The sequence below is a fragment of the Chrysemys picta genome, chromosome 18, assembly GCF_011386835.1.
Source record: "Chrysemys picta bellii isolate R12L10 chromosome 18, ASM1138683v2, whole genome shotgun sequence".
NCBI lineage: Eukaryota > Metazoa > Chordata > Testudines > Emydidae > Chrysemys > Chrysemys picta.
The window spans coordinates 26,183,989-26,209,061 of record NC_088808.1 but is presented as its reverse complement, the minus strand read 5'-3'; the positions used below and the strand labels follow the sequence as shown (position 1 = coordinate 26,209,061).

Below are 25,073 nucleotides of genomic sequence, written 5' to 3'. Positions count from 1 at the left end.
ATTGAAACTATAGTAAAGAACACAATGATTCAGACACATAGATGAACACAATATGTTGAGGAAGAGTCAAGGTGGCTTTTATAAAGGGAAATCATGCCTCACCAATCTACTAGAATTTTTTGAGAGGGTCAACAAACACATGGCCAAGGGTTATCCATTGGATATAGTACTTGGACTTTCACAAAGCCTTTGACAGATCCCTCACCAAAGACTCTTAAGCAAAGTAGGAAGCCATGGGACAAGAGGGAAGGCCAGAGGATCAGTAACTGGTTAAAAGATCGGAAACAAAAGGTAGGAATAAATGCTCAGTTTTTATGGTGGAGAGACGTAAATAGAGGGGACCCTCCAGGGATCTGTATGAGGACCAGTGCTGTTCAACATATTCAACATTGATCTGGAAAAAGAGGTAAACAGTGAGGTGACGAAGTCTGCAGATGATACAAAATTACTCAAGGTATTTAAGTCCAAAGCGGACTGTGAAGAGTTACAAAGGGATCTCACTAAACTGGGAGACTGGGCAACAAAATGGCAGATGGAATTCAGTGTTGATAAATGCAAAGTAATATACATTGGAAAACATAATCATAACTATACATAAAAAATGATTGGGCCTAAATTAGTTGTTAGCACTAAAGAGAGAGACCTTGGAGTCATTATGGCTAGTTCGCTGGAAACATCTGGTCAATGTGCAGCAGCAGTCAAAAAAGCCAACAGAATGTTAGGAACCAGTAAGAAAGGGAGAGATACACCTCTACCTCGATATAACGCTGTCCTTGGGAGCCAAAAAATCTTACTGCGTTATAGGTGAAACTGCGTTATATCGAACTTGGTTTGATCCGCTGGAGTGTGCAGCCCCGCCTCCCCGGAACGCTGCTTTACCGCGTTGTATCCGAATTCGTGTTATATCGGGTCGCGTTATATTGGGGTAGAGGTGTAATAAGACAGGAAATATCATAATGACACTATATAAATCCACGATATGCCCACACCTTGAATACTGTGTGCAGTTTTGATCATTCCATCTCAAAGAAGATACATTAGAATTGGAAAAAGTACAGAGAAGGGCAACAAAAATGATTAAGGGTATGGAACAGTTTCCATATAAGGAGAGATTAAAAAGACCGAGAGTGTTCAGCTTATAAAAGAGACGATTGAGGGGGGATATGCTAGCGGTCTATAAAATCATGAATGATGTGGAGAAAGTGAATAAGGAAGTGTTATTTATCCCTTGACATAACACACAAACTAAGGGGGTCACCCAATGAAATGAACAGGCATCAGGTTTAAAGCAAACATAAGGACATACTTCTTCACACAACGCAGTCAGCCTGTCGAACTCATTGTCAGGGGATGTTGTGAAGGTCAAAAGTATAACTGGGTTCAAAAAAGAATTAGATAAGTTCATGGAGGATAGATACATCAATGTTTGACTGATATCTGGGGGGTGATTTATACAGTCTCTCTGAATGTGGCCAAAGAGAGGAACCTGTGTTGAGGAAGGAGTGCTTTGGCCTGTAGCAAGTCAAGGTCAGCCCCTATGAATTCCAGGTGCTGCACTGTAGTGAGGATTGATTTCTGGGTATTGATCTGTAAGTCAAGTTCTGTAAAAAAGTCTACTGTGATTTTGGTAACCCATCAAGCCTCTGTGAAGGAGCGGGCTCTGAGGAGGCAATTGTCCAGGTAGGGGTAGATCATGATCCCTTGGGAACATAGGTGAGCAGCCACCAATGAGAGAATCTTGGAATATGCTCTTGGGGCCGATGAAGGCCCAGAAGGGAGTACTCTGTACTAGTAGTGGTCTTATCCTAGAGTAAATCTGAGGAACAGTCTGTGGGAAGGTAGGATTAAGATATGAAAATAGGCGTCCTGAAGGTCAAGGGCCAAAAATCAGTCTTCCTGTTCCAATGCTGGAATGATTGTTGCTAGAGTGATCATCTTGAATTTTTGAGCTTTCACAAACTTGTTGCATGCTCTGAGGTCTAGTATGGGTCTCCAACCTCTTTTCCTCTTAGGTATTAGGAAATAGCGAGAGTAAAAGCCTTTGCCCCATAGATATTGCAATACTGACTCTGTGGCTCCTAGCTGGAGGAGGCTATTTATTTCTTGTCATAGTAAACTCTTGTGAGAAGGGTCCCTGAAGAGGGACAGGGATGGGTGTTGCAGAGGGGGAAGGGAGGTAAAATGGGTGGAATACCTATTGTGAATAATTTCCAAGAACCATCGGTCTGATGTTTTGCATTCCCAGGTACTGCAGAACGTGGCAAAATGGTAGCCAAATGGGCAAGATAGATTGGTCAGCTGTAGTGGTTGACGGGTGTAATCTGTTGGCACCTCGACCAACACATCAAAATTGGTGTTTGGAGGTGGATGAGTGTGAAGTGGAAGGCTGTGTGCCTGATGGTTTATGCTTGGGGAACTTAGATTTCTTCCTCTGAGGTCTGTAAAAGCATTGGGTTGGATGTTGAGAGGTGCTGGGAAGCCCAAAAGGTGTAACCATGATGCATGTCGCATAACCATCACTGTGAAGATGGACCAGGCTGCAATCTTGACTGCATCAAGGGCAGACTGTAGCGCTATTTTGGCTACCAGTTGTTCTTCCTGTATGATAACTTTGAAGTGGTTGTGCTGTGACTCTGGAAGCTGATCAATAAAGTTGCCAAGTTTTGAGTAGCTGACGTCATACTTTGCCGTTAAGACTTGATAATTGGCTATTTGAAACTGAAGCATGGCTGAGGAATAGGCTTTCCTTCCAAAGAGGTCATAGCACTTCCAATCCCTATCATAGAGGGTGGATCGCATTTGGTGCTGACAACTCTGGGAGTTTATCGTGTCCACAACTATGGAGTTGGGGGGAGGGTGAGAAAAAAAAAATTCCATCTCCCGACCCAGAACGTAATATTTTTTATCAGCCTGCTTACAAGTAGGCATCACTGATGCTGGAGTCTGCCATATGGTTTTGCAGGGTCCAGGAGAGCTTTGTTGATGGGGAGGGCTATTTTAGAGGTTGAAGAAGAGAGTAATATGTCCAGGAGTTTGTGATGGATGTCCTTGACTTCCTCCAAGGGTATCTGTAGTGTATCTGCAACCCTTTATGCCAAGTCTTCGAAAAGCCGAAAATCATTGGCTAGGGATGGTGGTGGGGGCATGACAGCCTCATCTGGGGAGGAGGAGGAGATGTTGGTCCTCAGAGTCACCTCTTCCTCGATTCCATCCTCCTGCTCCTCAGCAATCTCCTCTGGGGGTTCCAAGGTTCTAGACACTGTAGCAGAGCGGGAACCTCTCGGGGGCTCATGAGCGAGGCTGGGAGCTTGAGAAGTCTGAAAGCGATATGCAGTCCATGGTGGTGGGAGCTGCCTGAGGGTATACTCGAGGAGCCTCTTGATAGTGGGCACCATAGGGAGCATGGGAGGAGTAGTAGGAAATGGTCTCCTCTGGTTTGCTGTCTGACTCTTCACTCGAAAGTGGGGTTGCATGGCAGGATACCGGAGAAGACTCCCACAGTAGGAGACTCTGTGCCAAGCAATGTTCCCTCTAATTTTTTTCATTCATTTGCAGAATAAATTTTGTTATGTGCACCGAGGTATGTGCGGATGTGCGCCACTAGTAATACAAAAAACCTAGATATAATATGTATTTTTAAAAATTTACCATAGGGATAATTACTCCAGCCAGGACAGGTTAGGCATTTTAGAACTCACTACTCAAAGAGTTAAATTTAAGTGTAACAGAAATAAAAACTATGAAATGCATAGACCAGTCAAAACGCTAAAATAAAACACTTTGAAAGAATAAAATTACAAAGAATATATGTGCACTGCAGGAAGTACCAATAAGTAACAACAATAATACAAGTATGTGTTGGGAGGTGAATGTGAAAGAGACAGAGTGAGAAAGAGAGAGAGAGTGAGAGTGTGAGAGAGGGACTGTGTGAGCTGGCTGCTGGGGAAATCTCAGAAACAGTGCACTGTCTCTTTAAGACCTGGTCCACACTAGCCCCCCACGTCGAACTAAGATACGCAACTTCAGCTACGTGAATAACGTAGCTGAAGTCGAAGTACCTTAGTTCGAACTTACCGCGGGTCCAGACGTGGCAGGCAGGCTCCCCCGTCGACTCTGCATACTCCTCTCGTGGAGCAGGAGTACCGGCGTCGACGGCGAGACGCGATAAATCGATCCCAGAAGATCGATTGCTTACCGCCGGACCGGGAGGTAAGTATAGACGTACCCTAAGAAAGGCACTCAGTCACTCACTGTTCGCCGCAGAAGCTCCGAGTCCAGCTGTGTCCCCTGTCCCCTACTCTGCGGAGATGGGGTACAGGGGCAGGGGGACACCTTGACATCAGCACCCTCCTTCCTCCCCGACCCCCGCGCTCCAGGACTAGCTGCAGGATGGAGCAACGTGCGGGGAGGGGCACCTGAACACATGCCGGCTGTGCAGAGCTCTACTAATCAGCTGAATGGCATTTGAATCTCTCCTGGGCGGCCACGCAAGCGTGCAGCTTACAGGGATTGTCTTGGTGCCAACGGTACCAATGATACTGAGAATGCCAGAGACCTTTTGCAGCTAGCTTGGGGCTCACTCTGGGGATTTCCTGCTCTCTTTTTCAATGACTTACGAGAGGGGTCCACAGCTGATTTCTTCGACCCACAGTCCTTGGATGTTGACGGCTGTGGGGAGACTCATGTCTGCTAAGTAATTCTCGGTGCGGGTCCAGGGAAGGTTGGAGGGCTGACTCTATGAAGATGATCTTCTGTCACAATTCCCTGTCCTTTCGAGGCTTGAGTCTGTTTCTGGCCGAGACCACACTTCTGTGAAATGTGGCCTTCCTGAGGCAGTGTATGTAGTGAGAGTGCTTGTCTGCCACAGGAATGGCCTCTTTGCAGGAAAGGCACTTCTTGAAGCCTGGTGATCAGGTATACCCTGTTGGGTGGAACGGGTCCCCGAGGAAAAAAAGGGGGAAAAATAGTCCACCCCCCCCTTCAGTTAGGGCAGAGAAAAATAAAGAAAAGACTACACTAAGACTAAGGAGACTAATTAACTACTAAAATACTAAAGAAGTTAATGATTGCAAATGAACTGCTGATGGCTCCATCTCTAGCCAGGCACGGTTGAGAAGGAACTGAGGTGGGGTTAGAAGAGAGGCAGAGCATGTGTGGGCCTAATGGATATTGCTACCAAAGTTCTCCGATCGGCAGCACAGGGAGGCAAGCACAGCCACAGAGGAGCACCCATAGGGACACTACTTGAAGAAAAATAATCTATTTTATGTTCAAATGACTCCAGAATATACTTCCCTCCCCATACACCCATTAATTTGTTAGGCAATCTCTGAAAGGACTTTCTCCATAATCCTTACTATCTCTTTCACATATCACATCAATTTGGAATATGAATAATTTGCACCAAGAAAACTTTTTAAAAACTCTCCCAAATTTTTTTGAATGGATGCACAATAACTTCCACAATCTGATCCTCTTTTGATGCATGCTTTGTATTTATATTCATGCCAGCTAAACCCACAAATTTAAAGGGTAATTCTAAGACCTGGAGACTGAGTTCCCATACAGTGCCAGCATGACAACTGAAAAGCAGGCCAAACTTTTTTAACGTATTCAACTAAAATGAAAAACTGCCCATCAATCAGAAAATGTAAATTAATTATTAAAAATGGCACAAAATACATCTGAGAAATGTACTTTCCCCTTCCATTAAATAAATTTCATGGTGTATGGTGCTGCAATGTCAGCTCTGGTGACTGAAATTCTTTATTGATCCTCAGAACAAGTTCAGTACAGGAAGGGAGCTTCTTTCACATTGTGTTCCCACCTCTTACACAGAGGGCCTCTGTACTACAATCAGATGGTGTGACTGTAGGTCGGGTAGGCATACCCAAGCTTTCATCTAGCTAGATCAAAGCTATCTTGAATAACAACAGTTAGCTCAGCTATAGCCATGGCAGCAGGGATGGTGGCGACCCTACCCAGGAACTTAGGTACATAATGAAGCATCTAGCATGGGCCCCCACGCATGCTGGAGCTAGAATGCTACTGTCACTAAAGCTCGATCAAAGCTAGCTCGGCCTACATGAGCTACAATCACACTTCCTGACTGCAGTGCAGTGTGACAGGGGAGTTTAGTCTCCATGGACCATTCAGCTCTAGCCTCCCTTCTGAAACTGCCAAGAAGGGACCACCTGGTGCCAATTTTGTGATGTGATAACATATGGGGATTTGTCAAAGTTAACATAATAAATGTCAAATAAAATATAAAAAGGACCCTAAAGGAGTCTGTCAGGCATCAATGCCTCAGAGTAGTATATTAGGTGAGCTTCCCTCACAATATGTCATCATAAAGGTAATGGCTGTAGCTTCAGATTTTACTTTAATGGATTTTGACAATTACGCAATAATTTTCTGTACCTGTCTTCTAGTGGGCTAAGTACATTTACCTTACTGATGCTTCCCCCAACAGCTATGAGAGCACAGCTGGCAGAAAGCTGTTAAGTTAAAAGGAAATATATTATCCATGCTTGCGTAAAACTGTCTTAAAAACAAAAATTCTTTCAGGTGGACACTATGATTCAACTGAGGCAAAAGATGGTGGTCAAATCTCTTGCCCTCTGGGTATAGTATACTTTCATAAAGTATCCAGGAGATTAGGATTTATGAATTAAAATAAAAGTTGGAAAGCAATTAGGACATTGAAGAAAATAGTTTTTATGGTTTAAAAAATTGTTTATAATCCCACATACAGGGCTAGCTCCAGGGTTTTTGCCGCCCCAAGCGGCAGGGGAAAAAAAAAAGCCACAATTGCGGTCGGCGGCACTTCGGCGGCAGCTCCATCGCGCCGCTTTCCTCTTCGGCAGCAAGTCTTTCCCTCTGAGAGGGACCGAGGGACCCGCCGCCTAATTGCTGCCGAAGAGCCAGACGTGCCGCCACTTTCCCTTTGGCTGACCCAAGCACCTGCTTGCTGCGCTGGTGCCTGGAGCCGGCCCTGCCGACATAATAAAATGGTGAAAAAAACGAAGAGTGGTTGTTCTTTCCTTGGTGGCTGTATCAGATCTATTTGCGGTTACAAAATCTTGTTCTCAATTCTATTTTAGGAAGCTTTGGTTCTGCACAGATTTTTTTTTTAAGACAATTCTTGGTAGCAAACTTACTGATTGATAACAATGTCTTAAATTCCACACATTTCTTGATTGATATCAATCACTTTCAAAAATGGGTTCTGAAGATTTGCATGGAACAGAGTGCTCCACGGCAGGCTTATGAGACCATGTTTCATACAAGTATAACATTTTCTTCCTGGGCTGTAAACTTCTGGGAGAAAAAAAAGGTGAGAGTTTATCCTAAAAGCTCAGCCAATACTACTTTAACAACAGCACCAGGAAAGTGGCCACCTAAACCATGAGGCAGCAATCGAGGGGTTGCAGGAGGATTAAACAGCTCTCATTTCTACAAAATGACTGGCTGTTAAAGCACTCAGCACAAACTATTTATTTGTTACTGAGGCAACCATTAAAACAAATAGCAAAACTAAATGTCAGACTAAGTGTTTACATGGAAAATTATGCTTTCCTTTGAATCTAAAATACTGGAAGTGCCATTCAGATTACATCACCAGTGTAGTATATCTACTGCCAAAAGGTTACAAATATGCAAAATCCTGGTGTCTCTGCCTTTCCAGTTGTATGGCTTTTTGTATGTTTTTTTTTTTTTTAAACTCCTAAGTGTCACTTGCTCTAGGGCTAAAAAACTAATGCATTAAAATAACAAGCTATTTAAATTCTTCAGCCATTTCCAGGGCTGACCATACTGGGCTGAATTCTATCCCCAGTTACAGCTGTGCAAATAAAACGGTTACCCACCTTTTTTGTAACTATTGTTCTTCGAGATGTGTTGCTCATGTCCATTCTGTTGTAGGTGTGTGCCTGCCCACATGTGGGGTCGTCAGAGATTTTTGCCTTAGCAGTATCCATAGGGCCAGCTGTGGCTCCCCCTTGAGTGCCGTGCTCATGCGTTGGTATATCAGGCGCCGCCGGCCCTCCGCCCTCTCTGTTCCTTCTTGCCAACAACTCCGACAGAGGGGCAGGAGGGTGAGTAATGGAATGGACACGAGCAACACATTTTGAAGGACAATAGTTACGAAAAAGGTGGGTAATTGTTTTTTCTTCTTCAAGTGCTTGCTCATGTCAATTCCATTTTAGGTGACTCACAAGCAGTATCAATCGAGGTGGGTTCAGAGTTCACGGTCTTGCAGGTTGCAGCACTGCTCTGCCAAAGCCAGCATCGTCTTGAGCTTTCTGGGTAAGCGCATAATGAGATGCGAACGTGTGGACAGACGACCAGGTAGCGGCTCTACAGTTCTCTTGGATTGGTACCTGTGCCAGAAAGGCTGCTGCTGCTGCTTGTGCCCTAGTCGTCACGATTGCCGGAGGAGGCACTTTGGCCAACTCATAGCAGTAACAGATGCAGGCTGTGATACAAGACGAAATCCTCTGAGCAGACACTGGGTGACCTTTCAGTCTGCCTGCCACCGCAATAAACAACTGCGTTGACTTATGGAACGGCCTTATTCTCTCTATATAGAATGCCAGCACCCTCCTGATGTCCAGGGGGCGTAGTCTGCGCTCCTCATCTGATGCAAGAGTCTTTGGAAAGAAGATGGTCAGACACTGGGAACTCTAAACATATCTGCTACATATTATGTCAAATATTCTGTTTTGCTCTGGGGGAAAAAAATACTGAGCTATATCTTCCAAAACAATCTGTCTGCTGGATGAACTGTTAACGTTGGACATCTCTTAGCCAACACTGCAGGAACACAGATGCCATTTTTCAGCTAAGGCATTCAATTGGGAAATCTGAACAATTAACATTTTCTGTGTGTCATTAATGTCCTGTTTTTATAGTAGATCTAAGGGACTTAAAACAGTCTCAATCAAGTTGTGTGAATCAGAAGAGTCCCTGAAAAACACAGGATTAAATTTCTGGTAAAGTCCCATGTTCTTAAAACTATGTATAACAAACTTCTCTATATGAGGGGATGCAATTTTCCTATAAAAGCACTATCCACAATTAAACATAAATGTGGCAATGTAATGAGATTACCACTAATACAAAAAATACCCTGTTGTGAGACAATCACTTCAAATGTCTGCCTCCTGTTTTGATTTACTGGAAAACTGGTTGGCAATCCAGGTGGAAAATGGACAGCTGGTTTTCTCCAATATTTTCCAAAAAGAAATACTGACAAATGAAACTGTTTCACTGAGCCTTACACAGACAGATGATACTTCACTAAGAAAAACGATGTCTCCATGCAATGATCTTTAGTATACTCTGTGGGAGGGAGAGGGGAAGGAGGAGAAGGGCGTGTGCTGAAGGAGTAGAAGCACTGGAAAGGAAACCCCATTTCCATCTTCAAGCCAGGCAACTAAAGTCAAGGACCTGAAGAACAGAAACCCATCCCCTACTGGATTTTGAAGTGACTAATCATTACCATGATATTATGTTTGGTAACATGAGGCAGCTCATCAGAGAGAAACACAGTATGTCACACTCAGAGTTTAGTTAGAAAGCTGTCATCTTAAGTTTTATTATCTTTAATACTGAAGCTCAACCTTCGATGTGTCTAGTATCTCATGGGAGAGACTAATGATCCGGAAATCACATTAATTTAAATGGCATTACAATGTCCTCAGCCCTTTGTAGAGCTGGACCTTAAGTCACCATGCATCTGATTCTACTTTCACACCAGTTTTCACTATTTAAACTCCACTGACTGCAATGATCTTACTCCTGATTTATAATAGTCAAACTGAGAGGAGACTCTAACCCTGTATTACTTGACATTGATAACTGTGGGTATTCGGGCCAAAATACCCCAAAATGAAAGACTGGGAAAATATAGTCACAGACTGTACTGTTTTGAGTTCTGTATGGTCAAAATTCATGACTAGATTAAAAACATAAAATGTACTAAATATCATTCAAGGGGAAACTTAGCTATATCTTTTTTTAGCTTGAAATACAGAGTTCTAATCCATCTACAAAAGATCATGTGTAGAGAATAATTAAAAACCATACCACATCTTATAAAACTGATATCACACAGGTCATCATTAGCAGAGAATCTTGAATGGTGATTGGGTATGGGGGAGGAGGGGAAGGTTAACATTAAAAAAAACCTGAGAAATGCTTTAGAAGAGTGATTGACTGATGTGTGTGAGAGATCATTTTTCTCAAAATTTTCTCCATGAAATTCATTAACTTGTGCGTCTGTGCACCATTGCCTCTACTGGAGAGATTGTTAGGGTTCTGATTATCTCACCCTCTAATAGACAGAGTCCAGAAAAGAGAACAAACTTGTTTTTAACAGCTTATGCAGATTCTCATTTAGCAAAAGTGGTAAGGACCTGCATTTCTGAAGGCAATTCCCAATGCAATAAGATTAGAATTTGCTGATGAATGTGGAGTCTGCATGTGTAAGTAGCAACTGCATTTATACTTTCATTGTGGCAACTGCTGCACTGCTCCCTCCCCTATCAACCTCCTAAACAGAAAGCTCTTTGCATTCTTTATCCTCTTACCACCTACCCCTGCTGAGCTCTGGAACACCATCACCAGTGGGCTAATGGAATCCCAATCCCTTCTGCCAGCTCCATGTCAGTTCCTCCACCATCTCTGGCCTGAGTTCCCAACCTAATTCACCTCCTCATGACTTGGTTAAGAACCAGTAGTGGAGAAAACAGGTAATGTCAGAAATATAGGATAAGGGACAATGGAGATTTTAAGTGTGTCCTGCAACAGGGCAGGACTACTCCACCCAAGAATCCAGACTTTGCAATGGCTCCCAGCAATCAGAAACACATATTCCTTCTTAGCACAGAACTCATCCATAGTCCCACAATAGTCACTACCCACGTGTTACTGACATGGGAATTGGCTAGCTTCCAGAAGGTGATAGGATCGAAAAGCTTTGGAGGATCCAGAAAGTTGTCTCATAGGATGTGTTTTAACTGATAGAAAATAGGAGGAGGATAATTCCCTTAGCATTTAGAAAGCTCTTAGTAAGGGTCTTATTCCTAGATCAGTTATGCTATATATAACATATATAAGCTTGAGTTCAAAGGATATATTTAAAACTTTTTTTAGTAGGGAAACAGTATGCTATACCCTTTATGTTTAATTCATCTTTCCCAATCTGAATTTGCACAACTAATTCAGCTAAACCACTTCAGAAATTAATTTATTCTTCAGCAAATCACACTGGATTCACTTTAATAATGTATTTATAGTTACATAAATGTGGGTCATTGAAAAATGAACATGGATATTACAAAATCCTGGTGGCATTCAGTATCCAACTGGCAGCAGATTAGAGCATTCCAGCTAAGCAAGAAACACAGTTGGTTGCGAGTCTGTCAAAACTCCTGGCTAGTGTGAATCATCAAAAGAATTACTAGCAGAGGAGTGGCGTAGTAGGAATGGCTCCAAAGATCTGGTTTCCAGTCATCATATTGTCTTGTTCTAAACAGTGCAACCCTGCAGGATACCTAGGGGCAATCCAAATCCATAGATATAAAAGAAAATCTCATCTTCTCACAACCCTTTGATCCCACAGGGTTAGCTATATTCTCCAGGAGTTAAATTTAAAAAGACTGGGCAGAAAAAGTACAGGAGACTTCCATGGTAATCTCCTACTTTAGTTTGGTGTGGAAACACAGAGAAATGATAAAAGACAAGGTGAAGATGAAAAAGAAGAGACAGAGAACCATTTTGTGTATCTCTGTCCCCTCGTTCCCTCCTCCTTTCTTTAACCTCTTCTCATACATACCTTCTGAATCCAGGCATGTTGCGCTTTTGATCTTCTCTGCATGGAATAAGGCCCTTTTCTTGTTGGCCAGCGCATATGAATAGAGCCAAATCATATTAAAACTGTTTAAATCGTTCCTCTAGACATGGCCGGCCAAACAGTATTGTTTATTTAAAATGTTTATAGTATTTAGCACAAGCTAGTTTACCTGGAAATAATTTTAACTATGATTAAAACTTTGCTAAAATCCTACAGCAGACAGTTATATAGTTCTTAAATACAGTAAAAAAACATGCTGTAAAAGGGGCCATAATGAGAAGAATGAGTTTCTGGAAGTGTCCATTTACCAGATAACAGAAGACCAGTGGATGAGCAGCAGCGTTAAGCATGCGGATTGAAAACAGACACAGGAGTATAAAAGTTCCACCATATGTGATACTGTAAACGAAATCCAGTATTATAATTTGCAAATTATAGGACAAGTTCTGCAAACCTTACTTAACATGCTTGGCAGTTACTCATGGAATTACTTGTGAGTGAATACAGCTCAATGAGAGTAAAGATTGCAGAATAGCTCCCATTAGAACACTGCCATGCTACTTGCTTGGCTTAGGATGACTTAGGATCTCTAGGTTTCCAAGCCTGAAGTTGTGTGTTTGTTTTTTTTTAAGTGAATTTTCACTCCTAGGCATTCAGAATCTAACAACCTGTATAAAATAAAACGTGAAGCTCCTCATCATTCTAAAAGGGCTATTTAAATGTGAACAATATCAATATAGTAGCCAAAACATAAACACCCACGTTAAATATATGAAATGTAATCATATGGCACATCAGGGCCCAGTTTTGTGTTTTAACTAAGAAAAACAAATCCTCACAAACACAAAGCCAGTCTTTGCAAGGCCAAGTAAGAAGAATACACATTATTTAACATCTCCTTTGGCCCTTTTATCTAGTTTTAAAAGGTGCATTGTTTTAGTGTGAACTGTTTCCTCAGACTGCATCCAACAAACAACTGTGTAAGTTACAGAATTGTGGGGTTTTCTGCAGAAATGTTTCCCTCCAAAACACTATCTGTATATATTTTATTCTTTTCTTCCCACATCTTGAGCATCTCCAGTGTGGAGACTGAATTCTTAAGCTCACTTAAACCTGAGTTCTTAAGCTTACTTGGTCTGAAAAATCTAAATAAACTCTCATCAAGTCAAGTAATGAGGTCTGTTTTGTAACCAGAATTTCTGGCTTGTGTTTTAGGGGCTTGTAACAGGAAATTAAATACTCTTTACTGCTTATGTAATGCCAACAGACCCCGGTTGTCGGCGGGCGAGATTGAACCTGGACCTCTAGAGCTTAGTGCATGAACCTCTACTGCATGAGATAAAAGCCATATGCCTTTTAGCTAAGGCTGTAGAGTAGACTCAATCTCTCTCTAAGTGGTCTCAGTGCCACTAGATGGGACAGAACATCACACCCAGAAGGTGTGTGGGTTACACTTATACCACTGAAGTGTTCTCCTTTGGCTGAATGAATGCATAAATCACCTTAGCTAAACTCACAAGATTTGTATGGCACAAAGGAAGTGAAGAGAAAGAGTTGAAACCTGATGGGCTCTGTCATTTGGTGGACACCCGTGTACCAATTCATCACTCCTTGCACACTTGTAAAAATAATTAAATAGAAAAGTTCATTTTGCTCCTTTTTGCATGGCTGCACCAGTATTTCATGTATATCATGAACAGCTTATTTAAATGGCTTTCGTTGAGTTATAAACAAGGATGATATAAAACACTTTCTGGATGCAAAGTCTAATCTAGAATACATCTGTCAATTTCTCTCACTCTCTCTCTCTCTCTCTTTTGGTCACGGTCCTCACTTGGGGTCTGGTTGGACAGCGAGGCCTAGTGGTCACGGCCGCAAGGGATTGTGAGGAGGGGAGCCCGGGCACTCCCATTCCACTGGGCTCTGACTCAGGACCCTTTGGACTACCAGTAGTCTGTCAACCAAGGCTGTCCTCCCTGGGCCTCTTCCTCGCGTGCCCCCCAACCCCCGGAATCAGCTTAGTCCAAGGCTTTCCCCTGGTGGGGAAATCCAAACCACAATAAGAGAGGTTATTCATATTCATATTCTGGGAAAAGGGGTAAACAGTGAGGTGGCAAAATTTGCAGATGATACAAAACTACTCAAGATAGTTAAGTCCCAAGCAGACTGCGAAGAGCTACAAAGGGACCTCACAAAACGGGGTGACTGGGGAACAAAATGGCAGATGAAATTCAATGTTGATAAATGCAATGTAATGCATAGTGGAAAACGTAATCCCAACTATACATATAAAATCATGTGAGGTTCTACTCTAAATTAGCTGTTACCACTCAAGAAAGAGATCTTGGAGTCATTGTGGATAGTTCTCTAAAAACATCCACTCAATGTGCAGCGGCAGTCAAAAAAGTGAACAGAATGTTGGGAATCATTAATAAAGGGATAGAGAATAAGACAGAAAATATCATATTGCCTTTATATAAATCCATGGTAAACCCACGTCTTGAATACTGCGTGCAGATGTGGTTGCCCCACCTCAAAAAAGATATATTGGAATTGGAAAAGTTTCAGAAAAGGGCAACAAAAATTATTAGGGGTATGGAATGGCTGCCATATGAAGAGAGATTAATAAGACTTGGACTTTTCAGCTTGGAAAAGAGATGACTAAGGGGGGATATGACAGATGTCTATAAAATCATGACTGGTGTGGAGAAAGTAAATAAGGAAGTGTTATTTACTCCTTCTAACAACACAAGAACTAGAGGTCACCAAATGAAATTAATAGGCAGCAGGTTTAAAATAAACAAAAGGAAGGTTTTTTCACACAACGCAGTCAACCTGTGGAACTCCTTGCCAGAGGATGTTGTGAAGGCCCAGACTATAAAAGGGTTCAAAAAGAACTAGATAATTTCATGGAAGATAGGTCCATCAATGGCTATTAGCCAGGATGGGCAGGGATGGTGTCCCTAGCCTCTGTTTGCCAGAAGCTAGAAATGTGCAACAGAGGATGGATCGGGGGGGAGAGCTCAGTGGTTTGTGCATTGGCCTGCTAAACCGAGGGTTGTGAGTTCAATCCTTGAGGGGGCCACTTAAGGATCTGGGGCAAAAATCTGTCTGGGGATTGGTCCTGCTTTGAGCAGGGAGTTGGACTAGATGACCCCGAGGTCCCTTCCAACCCTGATATTCTATGATTGATTACCTGTTCTGTTCATTCCCTCTGGGGCACCTGGCATTGGCCACTCTCAGAAGACAGGATACTGGGCTAGATGGATCTCTGGTCTGACCCAGTATGGCCATTCTTATGCTACCAAAGTCCACAGGATATTCTGTCTCTGGGGAGGGTCCTCCCTTGCCTCTGGGAGAGCCCCTTTGGGCAGCTGTGTCAGTCTTAGGCTTCTTTCTGCTCTGCACTGCTGGAGCTGTGGGTCTGCTAACCTCCAGCTCTGCCATCCAAATGAGCTAATTCCCTGCCTTTTAATTCCTCCAGCAGATGGAGCATTTTCTGCAGGTGTGGCAGGGTGGGGCTGGCTGAGCCCAAAATAATTCCTTAACCGCATGTTGCTCAGTATGGGGTGTACAAACCCCACCATAATCACTCAGTGGTCTAGGTTTTGATCATAATAAATGTAATTCTGAATGTAAAACTGCTTATCAGATCAGGTCTGCTTCCTCTCATCAACTGTTGGGCAAGAACAGACAAAGCTGGAAAATCAAGATATAACACCTTAAAACAGTACAGCTTTCAAGATGATGGATACTATTTCAGTAAATATAATTTGCATGTTCTGATTTTTAGTCTGGTTCAGAGAAATATTTATATTTCTCCTCATTTTCCTAAGTGAATAACCTAATTAGAAAACTTTGTGAATGCAGCATTCCTCTTCTCTATCCAGCTTTTAGACCTTAGAGGTTTTCAAGACCCGGCTTGACAAAGCCCTGGCTGGGACAATTTAGTTGAGGTTGGTCCTACTTTGAACAGGGGGTTGGACTCCTGAGGTCTCTTCCAATCCTAATCTTCTATGATTCCATGAAGTGGTATCAACATAATACATCCAAATTCTTCAGTCGAGCTGAAAATTACAGGGAGTATGGCTCACTGATATATATGCAGAGGTCTAAAACAGCATGAGTGGGAGCTTATGCATAAACATCACAGAGGAAGCAGAGTATCACAGAGAAAATATTAATTTTACTCTTTGTTCATTCAGAGGAGCATTATGTATACTAGTAAATCAGATTCTCAGGCATACAGTCAGTTAAGTCTTGAATTCTAGTTTTAAAGAGTGAGTGGATGGAATCAGAATGATGGCACTGGAGTAACAATGAGAACATCTGATATGAAAACATTATCCACACCAGCTCCCAAGCCGCAATGCTGCTCTCAGCAAAGAAAGTCCTTTGGATAAAGGCACCTGACTGCTTGACCAGCTTTGATTTTTTCCTCAAAAGTCTTTGAATCCATGGTTCCATGCCGCTGAAAGCTTCAGCATGAGACTTTGGAATAGATACCACCAAGAGAGTACTCAGTCTTCCCAGGCTGCTTCATTAACATTGGAGCAAGAGCAGTCCAAAGATAATATAATATATGGAGATATACCTATCTCATAGAACTGGAAGGGACCTCAAAAGGTCATCGAGTCCAGCCCCCTGCCTTCACTAGCAGGACCAAATACTGATTTTTGCCCCAGATCCCTAAGTGGCCCCCTCAAGGATTGAACTCACAACCCTAGGTTTAACAGGCCAATGCTCAAACCACTGATATGACTGCTACCATGCCCAAGTGGGGTCTTTAAAACTAACAAGAGTGGTGAAAAAGCAACACTATAAAAAAACTATAATGAAAAAATACTAGGGCTGTTGATTAATCGCAGTTAACTCACGCGATTAACTAAAAAAAATTAACTGCGATTAAAAAAATGTATCACGATTAATCGCACTGTTAAACAATAGAATACCAATTGAAATTTATTAAATATTTTGGATGTATTTCTACGTTTTCAAATATATTGATTTCTATTACAACACAGAATACAAAGTGTACAGTACTCACTTTATATTAGTTTTCATTACAAATATTTGCACTGCAAAAATGATAAAGAAATAGTATTTTTCAATTCACTTCATACAAGTACTGTAGTGAAAGTGTAACTTACAAATTTTTTTGTAAACAAATTTTTTTTTGTTACACAACTGCATTCAGAAACAAAACAATGTAAAACTTTAGAGTCTACAAGTCCACTCAGTTCTACTTCTTGTTCACTCAATCGCTAAGACAAACAAGTTTGTTTATATTTACAGGAGATACTGCTGCCTGCTTCTTATTTACAATGTCACCTGAAAGTGAGAACAGGCATTCGCATGGCACTTTTGTAGCTGGCATTGCAAGGTATTTAAATGCCAGATATGCTAAACATTTGTATGCTTCAGCCACCATTCCGGAGGACATGTTTCCATGCTGGTGATGTTCGTTAAAAAAATAGTGCATTAATTAAATTTGTGACTGAACTTCTCAGGGGAGAATTGTATGTCTCCTGTTCTGTTTTACCCGCATCCTGCCATATATTTCATGTTATACCAGTCTTGGATGATGATCCAGCACATGTTGTTTGATTTAGGAATATTGTCACTGCAGATTTCACAAAACGCAAAGAAGGTACCAATGTGAGATTTCTAAAAATAGCTACAGCACTCGACCCAAGGTTTAAGAATCTGAAGTGCCTTCCAAAATCTTAGAGGAACGAGGTGTGGAGCATGCTTTCAGAAGTCTTAAAAGAGCAACATTTCGATGCGGAAACTACAGAACCTGAACCACCAAAAAAGAAAATCAACCTTCTGCTGGTGACATCTGACTCAGATGATGAAAATGAACATGTATCGGTCCTCTCTGCTTTGGATCGTTATCAAGCAGAACCCGTCATCAGCATGGATGCATGTCCTCTGGAATGGTGGTTGAAGCATGAAGGGACATATGAATCTTTAGTGCATCTGGCACGTAAATATCTTGTGACGCCGGTTACAACAGTGCCATGCGAACACCTGTTCTCACTTTCACGTGACATTGTAAACAAGAAGTGGGCAGCATTATCTCCTGCAAATGTAACCAAACTTGTTTGTCTGAGCGATTGGCTGAAGTAGGACCGAGTGGACTTGTTTTATTTTTGAATGCAGTTTTTTTTGTACATAATTCTACATTTATAAGTTCAACTTTCATGATAAAGATATTGCACTACAGTACTTATAGTAGGTGAATTGAAATATACGATTTCTTTTTTTACAGTGCAAATATTTGTAATAAAAAATAAATATAAAGTGAGCACTGTACACTTTGTATTATGTGTTGTAACTGAAATCAATATATTTGAAAATGTAGAAAACATCCAAATATATTTAAATAAATGGTATTCTATTATTGTTTAACAGTGCGATTAATCGTGATTAATTTTTTTAACGCTTGACGACCCTAAAAAATACACAAAAAACTAACAGCTACACTTCCACTAATTACTGAGAGGATGCAGCAAAGTGCAGACTAAAGACCAGTCGGTTCTGCTGCTCACTAACTGCTAACTACGGAGTTTGAACAGGGATTGAGAGAGGGTTGGGGTCATTGCTCAATATAAAATCTCAGGTCTAAATATTCAAACCCATGAGAAAGGCTGCACATACCTCACATAATATCTATTTGTTTTCTAGAGTTTTTGGCTGAACACCAAAGTTGCATGCACATCCCACAGGAGAAGATTCGGGCAGACAATTATCGAAGATGAATTATTCATTATGAATTATTTTAGCTCTAGTTTCAAGGGCTAAGAGGTAAATGCTGATCTAGAAAAGTGACTTATTAGATCATCCCATCCACATTCCATGGATAGTGCAGGATTCTTTTATAGTTTATGTTTACACATTTTTTTGTCCAGTTCAGTTGTAAATGTTCCAACTTCTGGTACTTTCACCACTTCCTTTCCTTATGGATTTAGCTATTAATGCCTCCCTGTAAAATAATTTCTCCAGCTCTGCAACTATTTTTATTGTACTTATGAATTTCTGCCAGTTTGTCAATATCTTTCTGGGAATGAGGTCCCCAGAGTAGAACATTATAATGAAGAGAAGGGCTCCTTAGGCTGTGATATGGTGTCTTTGTACATATAGTTCAAAAGTACATGGGCCTTTTTTTTTCTTCATACAACACTGCAATCTGATGCCTAAGTCCACTATCACCCCTAAACTGAGGCTGAGATCACAGTACCAATGCAGAAATTCTTTCTGAATGTACCAGATTTTTCACAGTGATTAGAATCATAGAATATCAGGGTTGAAATGGACCTCAGGAAGTCATCTAGTCCAACCCCCTGCTCAAAGCAGGACCAATCCCCAACTAAATCATCCCAGCCAAGGCTTTGTCACGCCTGACCTTAAAAACCTCCAAGGAAGGAGATTCCACCACCTCCCTAGGTAACCCATTCCAGTGCTTCACCACCCTCTTAGTGAAAAAGTTTTTCCTAATATCCACCCTAAACCTCCCCTACTGCAACTTGAGACCATTACTCCTTGTTCTGTCATCTGGTACCACCGAGAACAGTCTAGATTCATCTTTTTTGGAACCCCCTTTCAGGTAGTTGAAAGCAGCTATCAAATCCCCCCTCATTCTTCTCTTCTGGAGACTAAACAATCCCAGTTCCCTCAGCCCCTCTTCATAAGTCATGTGCTCCAGCCCCCTAATCATTTTTGTTGCCCTCTGCTGGACTCTCTCCAATTTTTCCACATCCTTCTTGTAGTGTGGGGCCCAAAACTGGACACAGTACTCCAGATGAGGCCTCACCAATGTCGAATAGAGGGGAATGATCACGTCCCTCGATCTGCTGGCAATGTCCCTACTTATACAGCCCAAAATGCCGTTAGCTTTCTTGGCAACAAGGGCACACTGTTGACTCATATCCAGCTTCTCGTCCGCTGTAACCCCTAGGTCCTTTTCTGCAGAACTGCTGCCTAGCCATTTGGTCCCTATTCCGTAGCAGTGCATGGGATTCTTTTAAGTGCAGGACTCTGCACTTGTCCTTGTTGAACCTCATCAGATTTCCTTTGACACAATCCTCTAATTTTTCTAGGTCTCTCTGTATCCTATCCTTACCCTCCAGCGTATCTACCACTCCTCCCAGTTTAGTGTCATCTGCAGTTTAGTGTAATTCGCATGTGTACTGTACTGGGGAAATGGAGTATGGGCCAACACCTTCAAACTAGGATGCCAAAAACACGTACAAAGCTGGTTTGATTTTCAGAGCTGCTAAGTATGAGCAATATCTATTGACCTCAGTGAGAGTTGTGGGTGCTCAATACACATCGGAAAAAATCAGGAAACTTATTAGGTGCCTAACTTTAGGAACCCAAATGTGAAAGCTTTATTCAATATCTTCATCAATGAATGTAGATAATGACATTGAGAGTACACTTTTAAAATTTGCTGACGATACCAAGCTGGGAAGGGTTACAAGTCCTTTGGAGGGTAGGATTAAAATTCAAAATGATGTGGACAAACAGGAGTATTGGTCTGAAGTAAGCAAGATGAAATAAGGACAAATGGAAAGTACTACATTTAGGAAGGAACAATCGGTTCCACACATACAAAATAGGAAATGACTGCCTAGGAAGGAGTACTGCAGAAGAGATAGAATCATAGAATCATAGAATATTAGGGTTGGAAGGGACCTCAGGAGGTCATCTAGTCCAACCCCCTGCTCAAAGCAGGACCTAATCCCCAACTAGATCTGGGGTCATAGTGGATCACAAGCTAAATATGAGTCAACTGTGCAACACTGTTACAAAAAAAAGCAAACATCATTCTGGGATGTATTAGCAGAAGTGTTGTAAGCAAGACACAAGAAGTAATTCTTCTGTCCTACTCTGGGATGATTAGGTCTCAATTGGAGTATTGTGTCCAGTTCAGGGCACCACATTTCAGGCAAGATATGGACAAATTGGAGAAAGTCCAGAGAAGAGCAACAACAATATTAAGGGTCTAGAAAACATGACCTATGAAGGAAGATTGAAAAAAACTGGGTTTGTTTAGTCTGGAGAAGAAGGGGGGGGGGAATGGTAACAGTTTTCAAATACATAAAAAGTTGTTACAAGGAGGAGGGAGAAAATTCTCCTTAACCTTTGAGGATAGGACAAGAAGGAATGCTTCAAATTGCAGCGAGGGTGATTTAGGTGGGACATTAGGAAAAACTTCCTGTCAGGGTAGCTAAGCATTGGAATAAATTGCCTAGGGATGTTGTGGAATCTCTGTCTTTGGAGATTTTTAAGAGCAGGTTAGACAAACACCTGTCAGGGATGGTCTAGATCAGGGGTTCTCAAACTGGGGGTCAGGACCCCTTAGGGGGTTGCAAGGTTATTACATGGGGGGTCGCAAGCTGTCAGCCTCCACCCCAAACCCCGCTTTGCATCCAGCATTTATAATGGTGTTAAATTAAAAACACTTTTTGATATATTTATAAAGGGGGGGTCGCACTCAGAGGCTTGCTATGTGAAAGGGATCACCAGTACAAAATTTTGAGAACTACTGGTCTAGCTAATACTTAGTCCTGCCATGAGTGCAAGGGACTGGACCAGAAGACCTCTCAAGGTCCCTTCCAGTTCTATGATTCTATGTTTATATTTCAGCTGAACATAGCTTCTTGTGGGGCTACCTTAGTAAAAATGACCTCATTTGTCAAGATAATCCAAATATTTAAACACAAGACCAGATTACATATCTGAGCCGACAATCTAGTTGGAATCCTAGCATGATATTAACAAGAGGAAGCCCAAGTGAACACTAAATACCATTGTATCTACCAAGAATCTCATATATTTTAAAAGGACACTGCCAAGATATGAAGATAAACTTCAGTTTCTTAAAAGCATTTTTCCCTCACCATTTAGGAAAACTGGTTACATATCCCCCTTCCCACACTTGCATGTACCAACATGTTATTATAGGGCTGTTCCTGGTCACTTAGTTACACACTAGTTATTTATTGTCCATGAGGGCTGGGCTGCACACATGAGCTTCTTATTGCATGGTTAATCAAATAAAGGCAAGCAGGTTTTGAAGAATTTGTTTTCCAAACCACTACTCTCAAATCACAAACCCTCATCATACAGAATGACATAGTTTCTGGAAACATATGAGCAATAAAAAGGTAAGTTGCATTTTGGGCCAACCAATCTCAACAGTGGCCCTTTAATCAAATATGTTGCCTAGTTTTGGTAAAACAAGGCTCCGTTTCTATGACTTTATGTGTCATAATATCCTCAGTGTCTATTCAGTCAAGTCAAGGGAAGCAGTGTGTTGTACCCGGCATCCCACTGAATCCCACAGATCCACCTGGAATCTAGTAGCTGTGTAGGTTGTTACTTTACCTTAAAACTGGTAATAGAGCACTTAGAAATAAAATAATGAAACATCCAAGTTGTCTGAAGTCACTGATATCAAATCCTTTCATTAGGACAAAAAGAGGCAATAGCCTGTATTGTGTGGTTACCACGTTCATTCTGCTTCCAAACAAGTCTTATTAGATAATGAGGAAGCATGTCTGTATATTGGGGGAACAGACTCCAGCCAAAATCTCTTAGGAATTCTATTGTATAGACAGATAATAGATAATGTCGGGTAGTTATTACAACACTACTTTACCCTTTCCCAAGGTGATATAGCTCCCTTCCTTAGTTTCATGTGCTACTTTACACAGAAACAGAACTATGTGAAGAGAACTTAATTTATTATTTACTGCTCTGAATCAAGCACATTGAAAGAGATACAGTCCTGACTTCTATTCACTAGATAGATACAAATGAAAAAGCACGTTTGTAACAAACACTGAATCCATCCAATTTCTGTTTCATGTACAAATACTCTATCTATTCCTTACGAAGCATTTGTGTTCAGTGATAAATTATGCTTATTTATAAGTTAGCAATCTTTATCAATGCTCAGCTGTCAGAAATACTCTACCTCTTAGAGGACTGCTCCATGGAAACAAGTCTGACAAAGAAGCACAGAGTAATACCACCGGGCATGGTGGTCCCTGGCAGGAACTGATGTGGTGACAAGGCTGGTGGGGAGACAGACTTGGTTAGCAGTACTGCGCCCTTGCCAACCTGTGTTGGCCAACCCCAGGGATTAACTCTAGGGAAACATAGTGCTGGAATACCTCTGTGCTTATTCACAAGTACAGAGGAAAATACCTACTTGGCTTGTATACTGGCTATTAAAAATGTGGAGCTTGCCAACCACTAACCTCAGAAATGCTCATTTTCCAGTTTCAGGTGAAATTAGAGATCGATAAACCCATTAGGCAAACAATGCTGAATGCATGTTTCATCTACAATCTCTTCAAGTGAAGAATAACTTCTAAAGGTTTTGATTTTACGTATTTTTTAAAAGATGATAGGATTTGCCATTCTACTGCAGATAAGAAGGTAAAAATCCCTTCTTGACCACTGGAGCATAATATCTGATGAGCATCTTAGCTCACCACCTGCAATTGTTATTAACAGTTATACAATCATCCAGCTATTTCTATGATGCTGCCACAATATCTGACTCTGAGCACCCATGGCAGTGAATTCCAGACTAACTATATGCTGTGTGATTTGTTCTAAACTGATTGGTTATTTATTTTACCAAGTGACCACTTGTTCTTGGTATTACAAAAAAAACAGGAGTACTTGTGGCACCTTAGAGACTAACAAATTTATTAGAGCATAAGCTTTCGTGGGCTACTGCCCACTTCTTCGGATGCATATAGAGTGGAACATATATTGAGGAGATATATATACACACATACAGAGAGCATGAACAGGTGGGAGTTGTCTTACCAACTCTGAGAGGCCAATTAAGTAAGAGAAAAAAATTTTTTTTTGAAGTGATAATCAAGCTAGCCCAGTACAGACAGTTTGATAAAAAGTGTGAGAATACTTACAAGGGGTAAGTACCCCTTGATTATCACTTCAAAAAATTTTTTTTTCTTCTCTTACTTAATTGGCCTCTCAGAGTTGGTAAGACAACTCCCACCTGTTCATGCTCTCTGTATGTGTGTATATATATCTCCTCAATATATGTTCCACTCTATATGCATCCGAAGAAGTGGGCAGTAGCCCACGAAAGCTTATGCTCTAATAAATTTGTTAGTCTCAAAGGTGCCACAAGTACTCCTGTTCTTTTTGCGGATACAGACTAACACAGCTGCTACTCTGAAACTTGGTATTACAAATATACTGAAGTCAGGAGCTCACTACTGAAAAATTCATCACTGACAGTTCTATAACTATTACATTTTTGGGATCATCTGCATCACTCAATGCTCTGAAGTTCCAAATGAGGTATTGATTTTCTGACAATTCTTTCAGCATACCTATTTAATTACAATAAAATGCAATTTTCCCATTTGAAATGCAATGAATCCCTAGGCAGAATGCTGATGTGAATTGGATTCACTATATGGGCATAACAAGCCTAGAAACTCCAGTTGCATAAACTAGAGAGAATTATGTATGTAAGTACAGATGTAATATTGATACGTTGTTGAGATTCAAATATTCACAACAACTTTTTATACCTGCAAGATCTTCCTTGGAGGAGACCAGTCGAGGAGAGCTGCTTCCTGGCTCAATTCTTAAGGATAATCTAGAAAACAGGATTTTAGACACATCAGTAGTGAAAGCATTCACTGAAGTTAGAAAGGTAAACAGAAGAAACTAATTATTTTATTTTAAGTAGGAAGTGTGGTTTGATCTGAAAGAACATTTATTTATTTAGCTTCATGACAAAACAGGTCCAGGATTCCTAAAAGTAAACCTCTGCCCTTTACATCCACCTAAGAAACTAAAAGATATGTTTAAAAAGTCAGTGTGAATTTATCTTTTATACTTTGTCAAAGCAAAAATATGAATCTGAAAATGCAGACACGAAAAGAAGACTGAACCATAGTGGGAAAGAATTCTTCTCTTTCTACATGTTGGGGGAAGGGGTCCTTACGTGATCCCAGAGAACTGTGCGGTAGGAAATATTTATTTTATAAATGTGTAAATTATGTGTACTTATGAAAATAAGGCTTATTTTGTGGGATTTGAAAGAGTTTGTAAGAAAATAATACTGAATAAATGTAAATGTTTAATAGTTGGTTTATGTATTTACAAGAATGTAATGTTAACTGTAACATATCACTCTGCCTGCCTGCAA

General features: G+C 41.2%; 1 protein-coding gene across 19 annotated transcripts in view; it reads right to left on the bottom strand.

Moving 5' to 3' along the window:
• RALGPS1 (Ral GEF with PH domain and SH3 binding motif 1) overlaps positions 1 to 25,073 on the bottom strand; it is a 381,746-nt gene that overhangs the window by 42,679 nt on the left and 313,994 nt on the right. For all 19 annotated transcript variants that reach the window (XR_010593744.1, XM_065572729.1, XM_042854450.2 and 16 more), the window contains one exon: positions 24,451 to 24,518. Coding sequence is in view for 18 of the 19 variants with exons in the window: in XM_065572729.1 (XP_065428801.1) it covers positions 24,451 to 24,518 (68 nt within the window). In the remaining variant the exon portion in view is untranslated. The remainder of the gene's footprint in view (positions 1 to 24,450; positions 24,519 to 25,073) is intronic.